This window comes from Lemur catta, chromosome 3 (genome assembly GCF_020740605.2).
Source record: "Lemur catta isolate mLemCat1 chromosome 3, mLemCat1.pri, whole genome shotgun sequence".
Taxonomy (NCBI): domain Eukaryota; kingdom Metazoa; phylum Chordata; class Mammalia; order Primates; family Lemuridae; genus Lemur; species Lemur catta.
The window spans coordinates 59,118,760-59,135,177 of NC_059130.1; the positions used below are offsets into that span (position 1 = coordinate 59,118,760).

The 16,418-nt window shown below is 34.3% G+C and overlaps 1 protein-coding gene across 1 annotated transcript in view; it reads left to right on the top strand.

The window, feature by feature from the left end:
* ZNHIT6 (zinc finger HIT-type containing 6) overlaps positions 1 to 16,418 on the top strand; it is a 49,763-nt gene that overhangs the window by 10,914 nt on the left and 22,431 nt on the right. The window contains exons 6-7 of the mRNA XM_045547619.1: positions 13,391 to 13,459; positions 14,837 to 14,917. Of these exons, the coding sequence (XP_045403575.1) occupies positions 13,391 to 13,459; positions 14,837 to 14,917 (150 nt within the window). The remainder of the gene's footprint in view (positions 1 to 13,390; positions 13,460 to 14,836; positions 14,918 to 16,418) is intronic.

Genomic DNA, 16,418 nt, shown 5'->3' on the forward strand with positions numbered 1-16,418 from the left:
AAGACTAGCAACTTATTAGGAAAAGGAGCAAAGGATAAAAATAGGTGGTCATAGATATTTATACCTACATAATATATGGCTGATGAGCATATATTAATAATACCTAATATGAAGGTACAAGTTAACCAGGCCATTTTCCTCTTTCACTGTTCTTGAGAGTTAAATTGGTATAGTCATTTTAAAGGCAGTTTAACAGTATTTCTTAAAATGTTATACATCTTAAAATATTATAAATAAATATTCAAGGAATGTAACCTACAAATAGATTAATAAAAGTTTGCTGAGATATATGTAAACATGTGTCTATTACAGCATCGTTTTTAAGTGTAAAAACTGGCAACAACCTCAAGTATCCTTCAGTATGTATTGAGTTAAAGAAATAGTGATACCTTCATACAGTGGAATTACATTCAGCCATGAAACAAAAATAAGTAGATGTAGAAGTATTGTCATGGAATGCTATTCATGTTATGGTCATTTTATCCTCCATCCTTTTAAAGTCTCTTTAGTGAGGGTCTTATAAAGAACATGCGTTTTCAGTTTTTTTTTCTGAAAATGTCTGTATTTTATATTTTTAAAATTTTTTTAATGGAAATGTAATACATACCAAGAAGTGCACAAATCATTAAGGTACCAAAATCAAGAAAGAGAACATTACCAGCATCTCGTGGGAATACCTTCTATTTCTTCCTCCAGGTTAACTTTATCTACCTAACTTCCAATCTTATAGATTAGTTTTGTCTATTGAAAGTTTTTTCCAATGTTTTGTTATGAAAAATTTGAAACATAAAGCAAAGTTGAAAGAATTTTGCAGTGAATACCCCATATTCCCACCACCTAGATTCTGTTATTAACATTTTATTATAATTATTTTATCACATATCTATCCATACATTAACCCATCTTATATTTGGTGCATTTCAGAGTAAATGCAGGTATCACTCTACTGGTCCCTGAATATTTCAGCATCATTAATTAAAGTTCAATAGTTGTCTTCATTTTGATGGAAAGTTTACATGCAATGAAATGCACAAATCTTAAGTATGTACATTTGCTGAGTTTTGACAAATACATACACCTGTATAATCCAGTGCCTGTGAATATATAGAACATTACCATCACCACCTCCTCCCTTGCCCAGAGACCTGCTTTATTTTTTGTCCTTTAAGATTTGTATTGCTTGTTTTAAAATTTTACATATCTGGAATTATGTGGCTCACCATTACTTTTGAATGATAGTTTTGCTACATATGAAATATCCTAAGTTGATATTTGTTTTAGTACTCAGTTCATTTATTTATTCCATTGTCTTTTCACTTCTTTTGCCACTATTGAGAACACTGTTGTTTTATAGTCAGACTTTTTTTGTTTTCCAATTGCTTTTAAAATCTTCACTTTTGTCTTTGTGGTTCTGCAGTTTTATGTGTGTCTTGATATGATTTTTTACTTATCTCCCTTGTTATTTGTTGTGCTGTCTAAATATGACAATTGTTCAAGTCACTTTCTTTCCTCAGTTGTGTCTAATCAATCTGATCTTTAGCCCGTGCACTAGGTTTTTTGTTTTTGTTTTTGGTTTTTTTACTGTTTTTTTCTGGACATTCTGTTTCTTTCCCAGATCTTTCTGGTCTTTTAGATAGAATTATATTTCTTTCTCATGTTTTAAGCTTCCTTTTTTACTTCAATAATTTAAAACATTTATTATCTGTATAAATAATCCCAAATATATGAAGTTCTTGGAAATCTGATACTGCTCTCTGCTGTTTCTGCCGACTCTTGGTTATGGTGGTTTGTTTCCTTGTTTTTTTCCTACTCTGTAATTGTGAACTCAGGTCCATCTGGGTTTTATATAGAAAGTGGTATGCATTTGCTTATGTCAGATACTCACTGGCACCAATCAAGGACCCTCTCTCAGACTATACTAGTAGTAATAATTTGAAACCCAAACCCATTTGAGGAAGCTATAGTTATGCATTCCCAATTGAAACATCCTCCTCTTCCCACCCCTCCATTTCTCTCTCCCTAGAGCACCAAGCTGAGGCAACAGGTTTCCTTGTTATCTCCCTTTGCTAGTGGACAGGATTTTTCTGATTCATCATATTACTGATTTTATGCAGTGATCTCAGTTTGAGGTCTCCAGCTTACAGTGTACCTTGTCTGAAGTCAGGCTATTGAAACTAAAGCCTCCTGGCTGCCAGGATTTTCAGAGGCCTCCAGAGTAGGTGTAGCTTCAGCTTTTCATTATGATTTTTAGTTCCTGCTTCCTTTTAGGGCCCTAGAGATTTTTGTTACTTGTTGATGAGCTCAATATGTTGTATTTCTTCAGGATTTCTTGATGTGTGCTATTGGGAGGGTGCAGGTTATCTTCTCTACCATGTTGCTCTAATTGTTTAAAATAAGCATTGGTCCCAGTACAAAAGTAAGATTAGTAGTGGAAAAGAGGTGAATGAAGAAAGAAAGCATAGTAATTGCTTGTTTACTTGGTAATTTTAATTTTAGGAATTTATCTGATAAATATACCCATACATATGGAAAATTATGTATAAAGATATATAGTACAACATTGTTTGTAATAGCAAAAGAACAGTATGCATCTAAATGTCCATTGATAGTAGACTGCTTAAATAAATTATGATATGCGTTTACAATGGAAAAAGAATGAAGCAGATTTGAATGTACTAATATGGATTGCCAGAAATATTAAGTGAATAAAGGAAGACATAGAACCATGTTCATTGTAAGCTGCCATTGTATGTAAAATAAAATTTATATACATATATACTTACATTATAAACTGGTAACAGTGGTTACCTTCAGGGAGAGAAATTAGGTGGAGGGGGGACAGGGATGGTAATTATGTGCCCTTTTGTACCTTTTTGAATTTTAGACCATGTGTATGCATTGTTGATTTTAAAAATAAATAAATGGATTTTTTAAAATAATTCTAAAAGACATTGATATATGTGGGCAGGACCGTTACACATTTTGGGTTATAAATGTAATCTTTGAAAAGGATTCTGATACTATCATATAAAATTCCATGCTTTTATCCATGGCCGCCGCTCTTTTTCATTTGAGTTTTAGTGTCTTGCTATAAGAAGGCATGGATATCAAACCTGGAGACTGTATTAGTTGTGCTCAGATAACATGTCTCATCTGGTTGTATCAGTCCTTCATTTCATTTTTCTGGCTATTTTGGTCAGAGGTCAAGTACAAAGGCAATGCACTTTGACTTTTCAATTGGCGGAATGAATTGGACTGAGGGATCCCTTCCCAATAATATCTTTAGCTTAATTCCATCCTTGGACTCTTTCGTGTGGCCTAACCACCCAATCCTTAAATAAGGACCCAACTTTTGACGTTCTTACCCACCCCCTCAGTTTGTCTCCACATGACTTGGACCCAGAGTTCTAAGCAACCTAGTCCTTCTGCTTACCGTTCTTCTGCCACTGTTAGCTTAGAACTGTGAGTCCTTAACTTTTCAATCTGCCCTTTTGACTTAGAGTTCTTTAGTTCCCTGTGTGTGTGTCTCTCTTGCACTTACAGTATTAAGATAATAAAGGTGTGTCCATTATTAAACAACAGTGTGAATTAGTATTTAAGAGGTCCAGTCCTGTTTTAGAAGCTTGCCACTAGGTGTCCCTCTTGTAAAGAAATAACAAACCTTTTACAAATTCAAAAAATTTACTTTTTGTTCTTTGGATAAAATTACAGCATTCTAATTATATTGCAGTGATATACCCATCCACCCTTGTTTAATGTCATTAGCACATTTGTCCTTAAACAATTCTGTGGTTATATACTTCTTAAAGCACAGGACTTTTATTTTTACATGGTATCTTATAAGTAGTATAGGTTTATACTTTGCTGCAAACTGACATTAGAAAAAGAGCAAAGGAAAATTAGATAATGGGTTTAGCAGTTGTGGTCATGGGGGGACAAGTGGATTTTGCAGTGAGCTTTGGGGGATTACATAATAGATGCTCAGTACAAACTTGTTAACTGATTGAAATGTTGAGCTCTGTGGTTTCTCTGCCGTGACAGCTTTGATATAGTTTGATGGAAGAATTTCAGAGCAACAGCAAGGGCTTAAAAAGCAATATGAAAGAATAGAAACCTAATGGTTCCCCACTTAGGCTTTTACTTACTGCGGCCATGCTGACAGTGATAAGGCAGTTCCTGCGACATAGCATCACAGGGGGTGTACCTTTCCACAGCAGCAGTTAGCCAGCATTCATGGAAATGGAAAACCAAACACTTGATCATGTGATTCTTCCTGATTCAGTTAGGAAGTCTTTTCCACGTCACCAAGTCTGGTCCTTCGTGATATGCCTCTGAAAGGTGCCCCTTTCTTTCTATTTCCTTGACTGTAGCTTTATCAGCTGTATTGTCCTGTGCAGGCCCTTCCTGTCTCTCTCTGGACTGTTGGGGGACCTGAGTGCTCCCTTTACCTTCATTGTCTCCTCACCTCAGTCACTCTTGCACACTGTTGCTAGATACCTTTCTAAAACATGCTTTACCACAGTGGTCACCTACTCAGAATCTTCTAATGCTTCTGTGCCCACAGGAGTCATTCAGAGATACCTCCATTGGCCATAGGTAGCATTGCCAGTAGGTGAAAGATGTCATCTCATCTCCTGGTCTTGTACCATCCAGAACTCTCAAGTGTTGTACCCTATTCCGTATCCTGAAATTAACTCCCTCTCATTATTGCCCTCTCGTTTGAAATTGCTACCTTTCAGGCAGTTGGAAATATAATTCGTTTCAAGTATTCTCATTAAGCAAAATAATGTAAGTCTTTTTCAGTGTATTTTCTTTTTAAAAGAGGAATGATAATATACTTAATATTTCTTGAATGCTTATTTTACATTTAACATAGAAAGTTAAATTTAATCTTCACGTGTAAGGGAGTTGTCTTGGCAAGTTACTTACCTGTGCCTGTTGTTTTATCTGTAAGATGGAGACAGTAATAGTGCCAGTTTTGTGTACAGTGGTTTTCAATCTAGAGTGCATATCAGATTTAACTGTGGGGCAGTTTCAAAATGTGAATACCTAGGCATGACCCACAGAACTGCTAATTCACCGGGCTTTGGGGCATCTTTACTTCTAAAAAGCACCAGATGATTTTGATATTGACCTCTACCTGCAAAACACTGACCTATGTGCAAATAAATCACTGGCCTTATTCTCAATTAGTTCAGTCAGTGGGAAGGCAAGACTGTAAACTCTTACAAGGTAGTATAGTTAATGCTGTGATGGAGTACTCATGGGGTGCAGTAGTAGCAAAGAGGGGGCTCACTGATGCAGCCTTTGTGGGGGAGTGTTATTGAGAACAGGGATCAGGAAAGACTTCTCAGAGAAGATGGAATTTGAGCATATTTTTGAAGTATGAGGAACAGTTTTTATATATATGTTTTTATCCAGAGAGAAAAGTTACTCTGGTGGTGAGAATACCAGATGCAAAAGCATAGTGTAGCAAATTTAGGATAACATAAGTAGTTTGTTGTGCCTAGAAGCTAGGTTGAGGGTTGGTGAGTGATGGCAGATGAGGCTGGAGAAAAGCCCACTCTGCCATACCAGGGGGTTTAGGTAGAGTTATGCTTTGAGCAGAAAATCCTCCTGTCCCTGCAAGTGATTCATATCCAAATATGGATCTTTAAAGTGTGTCCTCACCTAATTTCCTAATGAATTCAACTGTATGTACCCAGGCTGGTCACTGTTCTAAATCCTAGAATATCTTCCTCTTTCATATTTTCTAGCCATCTATGAAAGTATATGTAATAGCTCATCTTCTCCCTTATGTCTCTTTAGTCTAAGTTCCTATAGGACGTATTTTTCTCCACAGTTGATATGAAACAGATGCCGGCAGTTAGTGCTGGTATTCATTTTTGGTATGCATATATCTGCTCTCCTTTCTACTTTCTAGTGTTTCTTAGTAGGGGCTCTATTGGCATTTTGAATGGGACAGTTTTTGTTGTGTGGGACTTCCCCATGCATTACAGGAAGGCTAGCATCCCTTGCCTTTGCCACTAAAAGCCTCAAGTGCTCCCCAGTCTTAGAACAACCCAAACTGCCCAGCAATTTCCAAATGTCTCCACTCATTCCACCCACCCCAGTTGAGAACTGCTTTATTAAGTACTCAAATATTCATCAATTATTGGAAATAAAAGTGTTCTTTTTCATTTGAATCTTCACCTGCTACATCCATTTTCTTAATATACTGTCTACTAAAGCCAATACCACATAGTTAACCTGTTTCCTATTATTATCATGTAGTGGTGTTACTAATTTTACAAAGGGCAAAATATAATATATAACTGATACTTTTCAAAGTATTTATATAATGATGTGAGACACAACATTATGGTTTTCATTCTCTCAAATTCTAGTTACTTCAATCCATATTAAGTAACTAAACAGATCCTTTGTATTCATGCTTCTAAAAACACTTATGGTACTAATCCTAATCACATAGATTATTTTTATAAGGAATGTTTGTGTTTACTTTTGAGAGTTTAAATTTTCATCTTGAAATGTATTTTAAAAGATTAAATCCCAGTGAGTGAAGGATTATGTAGAAATTTTGTACATTTGCTTTTTCCTTTAAAGGTTTCAAAATTTGGTAGATGTTCTTTCAACTTTAAATTAAAGTAACATTTTATAGCTGACAGTGGAACAAAATTTTTTTTCCTGAAATTCCATCAGGTATTATTTGCTGCTTCCAAATGTCATAACAGTTGACAATTTTAGTCTCTTTTCCTTTTCTATTGCTTATAAGTGAAAGAGGAAACCTAGAAAGAAGAAAACTTTAATCCCTTATATCAGTTAGGATGTTTTATGTTGCATGAAGTAAAATACACAATGCAAACTGGTTGGAGCTATGTAAAAAGGACATTTTGGTTCTCATAACTGAATGTCCAGAGATACAGTGGACTTCAGGGTTAATAGCTATAATGACTTGGTTATATCATCAAGGAACCCACTTTATTTCTGATTCTCTATTGTATCCTCTATGGTGTCAGCGTAGGTCTTCATGGTTATAGGATGCTGCTGGTAACAGGATTATAGTAAATATCCAGATGGAGTGCTTCTCTCCCAGCATTACTGAATAGGAAACCTGAAATTCAGCATAATTAAGCCATATAGGTAATCTGCCCAATCTTGAGCCACTGTGTCCAGGAAAATATGATATATTGATTTTCTTAAGCCAACAGGTACACACCCCTGGAGGATAGGCATGGGGTCCGTTTATCAGAGTATGGTATAGATTAGAAAGGATGGTGGTGAGAGGTAGGGAATGGTTGACAAGTAGATAATCAAAATGTCTGCTTCTTAAAAATGATTTTAAAATATGGAGGTACATATTTAAAGTAAATAACTGAGATATATTTGAATTCGCAATACAGAAAAATACATGGTTTGTTATTGAACTTTCAGTTCTGGAAAGCTTATAATAGCATAGTAGATTAAAGTGTGGACTCTAGAGGTGTAGTACTTTACAGCCTGAGTTCGCATCCCAGCTCTGCTGCTTTCCAGCTGAATAATGACTTTGGGGGACTGACTTCTTTCTACCTACGTGTTCTCATCTGTAAAATGAAATAATATTTACCTCATAGAGTTACAAAGATTAAATGAATTAGTACATTTAGAAGGATGCCTGACATAAAAAACATTTAATAAACTATTGTTATTACTATTGTTACTTGCTAGTATTCTCTGATAAAAGGATCTACTGATAATGTTAATAAGCTGTAAATGTTTCTAATTTAGTTAGTGATAACTATATCTAATACTAACTGATAATCAGACATATGGAAAGTCTAGCTTTAGCTTACCTCATGAAGTCATCTGTGTTTAAAAATCAGAAGTAAATATTTTAAGCATATTTGAATTGACATGATATGTGAAAGTAGTTGGAAATACTCATAATTAACTGCGAACAAGGGCTGAAAGGTTAATGTCCTGAATATACTTAAAGAAACACATATTAGGAGACTTAAGTAGTAGGATGATGGATCTCTCTGTAAGCCCTTCATTTCACTTTTCTTTAAAACCTTAATTGTTGGTGCATTAATTACAGGATAGAATCCATATTGCTTAGCAGAGCATTCGGGGACCTTTACAGTCTAGTATTAATAATGTGCATGTCTAGTTTCCTCTCTAACCAACTAAACACCAAATTCTCTGTAAATGGAGTTTGCTTATGAACTCACAGCAAAATAGTTAAAGGCACTGTCATTATTTCTATTCTAAGCTTCATAATTCAGGACATTGAATTGGATGTAGAATTATAACAGTGCTAATAACAGTAACATTTTTGAGTTCTGTGTTCTAAACTCTTGATGTATTACTTATTTGTTTAATCCTGTGATATACCGTTGCCATCCCTGTTTTACTGTGAGAAACCTAAAGCACAGAGAGATTAAGTCTCTTGTTCAAGAACACCTGAAGTAATAAATGATTAGAGTGGGATTTTAAACACAAGTTCTACTTAACCTCTCCCCTGTCCTGCTTCTGGGCATTACAGTGTATTGAGCCTTCTTGCTATGTAACAGTGTCAATAAAGAACAAGAAGTTCTCATATGAAAATTGTGAAATGGAAGGAAAAATGCAGTGCCTAAGGTTTGTGGTTGACTTCACTACCTAAAAAGAATTCTGTCTTGGGTTCATCTCCTTCTCAGTCTCTGTGTTCTTAATCCCTAGTGAGCCCTCAGAAGTGTTCTTTGAGTAAATGTTGGTTAGTCAGTGATGGAGTAGAATGAGGATTGATTTTTTTTTTTTAAGAACTGGAATATTCAAGCTCTTTTAAGCTTTGTATTAGAAATATTAGTTCTTAGAATTTAGCCTCCATTTGTAATTCTTAGTTATGACGTATTTCTTAGGAAGATAGCTTTGAGACTATCCAAAAGAGTAGATAAGTAACCCTTATTCTGGTTGGGTAATAATTTCTGAGATAAAAAAGAGATACCTTAAATGAATACTTGTAATAATAAAATATATTTAAGTTTAAAAAGACTGTTAAAATTATTCCTGTCCTTTCTATCACTACTATCTTTATGCTGATTATAAAAAATAACAAGTCATTATTTGAAATATTTATTTAATACAGACACATTCTTAAGTAAGAATTAAGTCCTTTTATAATATCAACTTAACTATAGTTAAAAGTTTAGGCCATGTCCTTCGTATTTGTAAATGTATGTATAAATCTGTATTTTTAATATAAATGCCATCATTCAACATGTACATTTTTCTATGTCAGTTCATGTAGTTCTGCCTCTTTTTTTTTTTTTCTCTCCCGAGACAGGGTCTTGCTCTGTTGCCCAGGCTAGAGTGCAGTGACATCATCATAGCTCACTACAACCTTAAACTCCTTGGTTCAAGCGATTCTCCGTCCTCATCCTCCCAAGTAGCTGGGACTATAGGCATGAGCCACCACACCCAGCTAATTTTTAATATTTTTTTAGAGACAGGGCTCTCACCATGTTGCTCAAGCTGGTATCAAACTCCTGGCCTCAAGTGATCCTGCCACTTCGGGTTCCCAAAATGCTAGGGTTACCGGTGTGAGCCACCACACCTGACCTAGTTCTGTCTGTTTTATGACTACTTAAAATTCATTATTTAGATCTACCATGATTTATTTAATCACTTTTCTGATGACATATATTTAGATTGTTTCTAATTTTTTTTTCTTATTAGATAAAGTGGTACAGTGGACATTTTGTACATGTCATTACACGCTCAATTATTTCTTTGTGATAAATTCCTAGGAATAAAACTATTGAAAAAAATTTATACTTTTTTAGTTATAAATTTTTGTTTATAGCTTTTATGAAATTGAACTACCAGAAGCTTTCACCAATTTATACTCCTGTCAGTAATGGAGAGTGTCCATTTTGCCACATCTCCCTAAAATTTCTAATTTTAAAAACATTTCTGCAAATCTGACAGGTAAAATTTGTCATTTCTATATACATTTCTTTGGTCATTAATGAATTTGAACATCCTGTTGTAACATAAGAGCAGTGCCATTTAAAAGGAGCTGCTGTCATGGGTGTAGAACCCCTTCCCCCAAATGTATGTTTTCAGCCATGTATTACTTTCCTGAAACTATGGGAAAAAATGATCCTTAACAGTTTCTAATAAGCAAGAGTTGGTAAATAAGTGACCTGTATTAACTCACTGAGAACAAGTATAAAATCGTGTTTATTTCCCTCATTCATACATGTACCATTGAAGTATTTTCAAATCTTTTTTTTCATTATTGTCCCCCAAGGAACCTTTTAAGACGTTTTCCCGCAATTTTCTCTCCAATGATATTAATATTTTGATACCATAGATAAACTGTGCATTTATTTATGTACAGTGGCCCTTTGGAGGGCCACAAACATTATAATATCTAAGTTTTTACTGGTATTTCAAAGACCAATTTTCGCTCCCTTTGGGTAATACTGCCCTCATTGAGAATGCATGGTCAGTGTGTGTGTGTATTGGTATTTGGCGGAGGAGGGGGAAAAACTTTGCTATGCATGAATAGTTACTTGGGTTTCACAGACCTCAGAGAAGAAGTCAGTGTTTCTGTTACTTTTGTCAGGTTGTCCAGAAGGGAACATTAGGTTTAATAATGGCCACCATTACTTCACCAGTCTTATCATCAGACTTTAAACATAGTGCTTTGGAGTCCGTAAGTTACCTAGAGTATTCTAGATACAGTATTTCCATTCTTCAGAATGTTAATATGCCAAGGGCACAACTGGCATTATTGTAGTTGAAGACATTTTGTTGAATTTAGGGAACAGTATCTCTAATGCATTAGGAATGATAGTAAATGTTCAAACCTCTATCCCAGTGATTCTCTAACAGTGGTGATTTTGCCTCCCAGGGGACATTTGTAATGTCTGGGAGCATTTTTGGTTGTCACAACTGGGGGTGTGGGTATTCCTAGTGGTATCTAGACGATGGAGTTCTGGGATGCTGCTAAACATCCTGCAATAGACAGTCTCTCATAACAAAGAATTCTCTAGTTTAAAACATCAGCGCTGCTCAGTTTGAGAAACCCTGCTCTGTGCTAATGATTATACTTCTTGGAATCTATCTTTAGAAAATGCTCCAAGTAATCCAAGTAATGTTGCTGGGATTTTGGTTTATGTGTGTTTTTTAAGTGGGACATATGTCAGTATATACAATTATGAAAAATGGGAAACAAACTTACTTTTTTGAGTCTTATGAAGAGATTTGATTGTCCTTGTCAGAACTTACGTGAATTTCAGGAAAACTAAAGAATTGAAACTCCTTTAGAGATAATTAATTCACCCATTTCAGAGAAATTCTTTATATAGCACCCTTCAACTTCTCTTTGCCCACCTGGGATCAAAGTGTAGTACAAAGGATCACTGGGCGCCGTGGCTCATGCTTGTAATTCAAGCACTTTGGGTGGCTAAGGTGGGAGGATTGCTTGAGGCTAGGAGTCCAAGACCAGCCTGGGAAACATAGTGAGACTTTGTCTCTACAAAGGATCGTCAACCACATCAATAGCCTTTTATTTCTTAGAAGAAAAAAAATCTTAAAAATACATCACTGGGTAAGTGGGTTAAATCTGAGTGTGGGTATATTATTGAATGTTTTTATATTATTCTTTTTTCCTTTGTTTTTGAAATATTGCAAGATCACATTTTTAAAGTAAATATACTTTTCACATTTGTTTGTGTTTGAACTGAGGCCAAATACAGAATTTTATAATAGTCATAATTTAGCAATGTATATATAATAAAATAGTAGTGAATGACTTATAACCACAACTAGTTAACTATAGGAAATTGATTTCCAAGGGCTTTTTTCTCTTTGTGTTTAGAATGTTAGGTACTTTCTGAAGGTATTTAGCATCTACTGAATATTAAAAAAAGTGAATAGTTCTTGAAATTACTTAAGCAATGATTGGAGTGATTATGATTTGTAATTCTATAAGATCAAGTTGATGATCTCCCCCACATAAGCTAACATGGAAAAACAAATATATTTAGAAAGAAACCATATTATGCATTAAGATAAACAAAATCAGTTTATTTCTTACTCAGAGAAATGTATAGTAGTTATCTCTCAGCCTCTTGATAATATTTGCCTATTTCACAAGTACTGAACTTTGCATGGTGTTTCATTTTGGAAGATTATTGATTTAAAACTAGTTAATATTGCATTTGCATTGAAATTTTTTAAGAAGTTTTTTCCTCTGAGATTTTAAACATCTGGCCTTCAGATTAGTAAAGTGTGCTTTTTGACTTTGTTCTATCAAAAAAAGTTAAACTTAACATGAGTGTTTCTTGAATGATACACTATCAACATAAGCACAATTAGGCATACTTTTCTCTAGTTTATGTCAACAATTGTCTTGTTAAAGAAAACTGCCATATGCAGATCTGTGATAAATTAGCGTAATGGAAGGAATTTTACTTGAGTTTGTGGAATTGTCTTCTGACAAAATTTGACTAACATAAATGTTTGGTGGAAGATGCTCTATTAGATTATATTAAAAGAAAATTATTTTAGATTTTGAGGCTCTACTGCTAAGGGGTACATTTCGAGGACATGCCAGCCATTGCTTGGAAGAGATGCTGCTAGCCGTTAAATTTGCCAGTGGGTTGTTAGAAATTTCTTTTAAGTAAGGAAAGCATTATGTAAAACCATCATGGAGTGAAGACATTTAAATTTCTGTAATGGTTTCAATATTTGGAGGATTAGATTTTTAAAAAAGGAATGGTGTCTAGTGTCACTAAATTTAGATTATGTTAAATAGGACATAAGGTCATTTTTCTAAAATAATTCATTTAGTAAATTGTTACTGTTGATCCTATACCAAACCAAAGCTTAGACCTGAAAGCAAAGGGACTCTAGCTCAGAGTGCATTCTGCTTAGCAACCAGCTTGTTGTCTACTGTTTTGCTACTGAATGCACGTACTCATGCCTCAGAAGTGTATCTGCAGCCAGCTGGACTCAACCGGACAATACTTCATTCACCTAATTTCCAGACTAGTCAGGCAAAGACACTGTATTTAATCATGAGTAAATTTATTTGTAAACTTCAAGTAGTAGCACATTGATTTCAAAAGCCCCTGAAGTATGAGAAATTGCCTTCTAATTCAGGAATGTAAAGTCCTTGGAATTCAGAACTGCTTCACTTTATTTTTTTTTTCTCTTTTAACAACCCTTACAAGTATATTCTTTCAAAAACATAGCTTCCAAAATCCTAGAAAAGAGAAATTTAGCTCTCAATAGAAAAGATACTTTGAATTCTAAGAAAAATATTAGAATTATCTTAAAATGAAAATTCAGAAAGTTTTATTTGCATTCAAACTTTTATTATCTATCTTGATCCTCACATGATTATTTTCTCTCTTAGAAAACAACAGTTTTGTTGGCATGTGAAGCTCCGATTTCCTCAAAGTCAAGCTGAATACATAGAAAAAAGGTATTATATCACCACTGTCTATTAAGAACTGATTTGTGTTTACTTTAAGGTTCTGTATTTAAAATAATCTGTTATGTCAATAGTATGGATAACTAAGTTGTGGTATATTCATATAATGAAATGCTAAACAGCACTGAAAATGAATGAACTATAGTTATACACATCAGCATGGATGAATCTCAGAAATAATATTGACTGAGAAAAGCAAGTTAAGGAAGAGTGCATAGAATGTGATTTTGTTTGTAAATTTGAAAAAAAAAACAGAAAACTAAATAGTATACTTTTTATGAATACCTTCAAAGGTGATGGAGCTAGCTCTAAGGGAAATGAGTAACACAGAAATCCTGATGATGGTATTAAGGGAGGGATGAAAGGAGAATCAAGAGGCCTGAAAATTTTGTTTCTTAAGCTGGGTGGTTTGCATAAGAAATGAAAAGTGACCCAAAATTTTACTGTGCAAAGATTACTACTATTAACGTTATAGTATATCCCTCAGAAAATACATTATTTTAGAAATTATATGTATATACCCATAATTGGAGTTAATTTGCGTGTTTTGTCCTACTTTTTTCATATATAAACATTTTTAACTGTCATTTAAAAATTTTAATAATTGTGTACTATTTAATTCCTTGAATTAGGATAATTTTAAAGTTGCTGTTTAAGTAGTATATTTAGCATATATCCACATTATACGTAAATGTCCCCTCTTTATAACCATTACATGGATTTTAGTGAAGAATTTTGTTATTTGAAGTTACATAACAGACTAATGAAAGAGAAAGGACTTACTTTATAGACAGGGATATATAGCCAATAGTATGTATAAATATGTATAAATGGTTGAGGAAAAAGTGTCTTAATTTTGTTTATACAGCTTTATGTATAAGTTTATAACAGTGTGCATATATAAAGGAAAGTTGGAAAACTTAAAATGTTTTGTTTCCAGGGAAATTAGTATCAATTTTTTAACCTGGTTTTAGGATTTAGAATAAATTTCAACATTGACTGAAATTAGCATCATCTGATTTTTATTTCTGCAAGTTTCAAATGTATTTTATCCTGACTTCTTTCTTTTCATGTTTGAGTACAGGTGTGTGTTAAAAGAGGCTTCATGTTTTTATAATTGATTTATAAGGAGCTTCTCAAAATGTTGTTTTTTAAGACCTTGTTAAGTGTGTCCAAGAAGTCTTTTTGAGCTTTTTTCCTAAGTAATTCTTGCTTAAAAGGATGTTTTATTTTGCCAAGAGTAAAATAAAAGGTCTTTGTTCAGTTATTTAAACAAAAAGTTCATAACATTTAGGAATTCTAATTTAACACCTTTAGCAGAAAATAATAAATAATAATATAACTGGTTGTTTTTTCTTTATTGGAAAGAGTACCAGATGATAAAACTATTAATGAAATCCTAAAACCTTACATTGATCCTGAAAAGTCTGACCCTGTAATCCGTCAAAGGTATGTTTCCAAAATCATCTAATGGTCTAAAATAATTATAAATGTTTAAGTACTTGTTATGTGCATATTTACTTTTCTTATTTTTTTATTTATTTATTTTTTTTGAGACAGAGTCTTGCTCTGTTGCCAGGGCTAGAGTGCCATGGCGTCAGCTTGGCTCACAGCAACCTCAAACTCCTGGGCTCAAGTGATCCTCCTGCCTCAGCCTCCCTAGTAACTGGGACTACAGGCATGCACCACCATGCCCTGCTGATTTTTTTCTATATATATTTTTAGTTGTCCAGATAATTTCTTTCTATTTTTAGTAGAGATGGGGTCTCGCTCTTGCTCAGGCTGGTCTCGAACTCCTGACCTTGAGCGATACTCGCACCTCAGCCTCCCAGAGTGCTAGGATTACGGGAGTGAGCCACCGTGCCCAGCCTATGTGCATATTTATTAAGTAAAGCCGTGACTATTAGCATGTTATGTGTCAGTGCAATTTACTTTCTGTCCCATTTCCTTCGTGTGTACTGAAGGTCAGTCAGTATAAGTAACAATAGTAGCTTACACTCACTGTTTACTGTATTGCAGACACCCTTCAAAACAATAATAATACAAGTATTAATTCACTTAATCTTCACAATAACTCCAAAGGTAGGCTGCTGTTATTATACCCATTTTGCAGATGGGAAACTAAGTCTTAAAGCAGTTAAATAACTTCATATAGCTAGTAAACAGGGAAGCTGAGATAAACCCCAGCAGTCTGGAATCAAAATCTATGCTCTTAACCCTTAAACTAAACTGCCTTTCAAGTTGAACCAAAAGCTCTGAAAATTAAGAGTTTTCAAGTAACTGTTAAAGACAGGAAATCCTGTTTCAGCCAACTCTTCATAGAACTAAGTAAGGTACACTCTGCCTCCTATCCAGAAATACAGCATGGACAAAAGTGGTTTAACATAGCACTGGAAAGATTCAGTCATGGATATCTGGGTTAGAATAGCTGGTTCTGTCCCTTATTAGCTGTCTGATTAGGAGCAAGTTACTTAATTTCCAGGCTTTAATTTTTTCCATTGCAGAATTAAGAATGATAATACCTACTAGATAGAGTTGTTACAAAGCTTAAAAGAAACAGCATATATAAAGTTCCTAGTACAGGACCTAGTGTAGAGTAGGCATTACTCAAAAAAGGAAACTATTATTAGAGTGTGAGTTATTAGCACTCCTCGGCAGGAACCCAGTTGACTTTATTTTCACCAGATGGTACTTGCTTAGGATCTGAATGAATGCTTGGTTTGGTTCCAGAGTAATGTGGTGTTTAAAATTTAGAATGGGTGGATTCTAAAATGTCTGATCCAGTTCTAATTAAATCTCATTCTTTTGCTTTTGATAAGAGGTAGTACCCTGACTGAACCAAACCCATGTCATATATTAAGCAGTGTCTTTAGGACAGTTATGATAGTTGAGATTCTTTCCTTACAATTGATAATATAGTTATCATTAGTCATATACTTGGCAGTAAGAC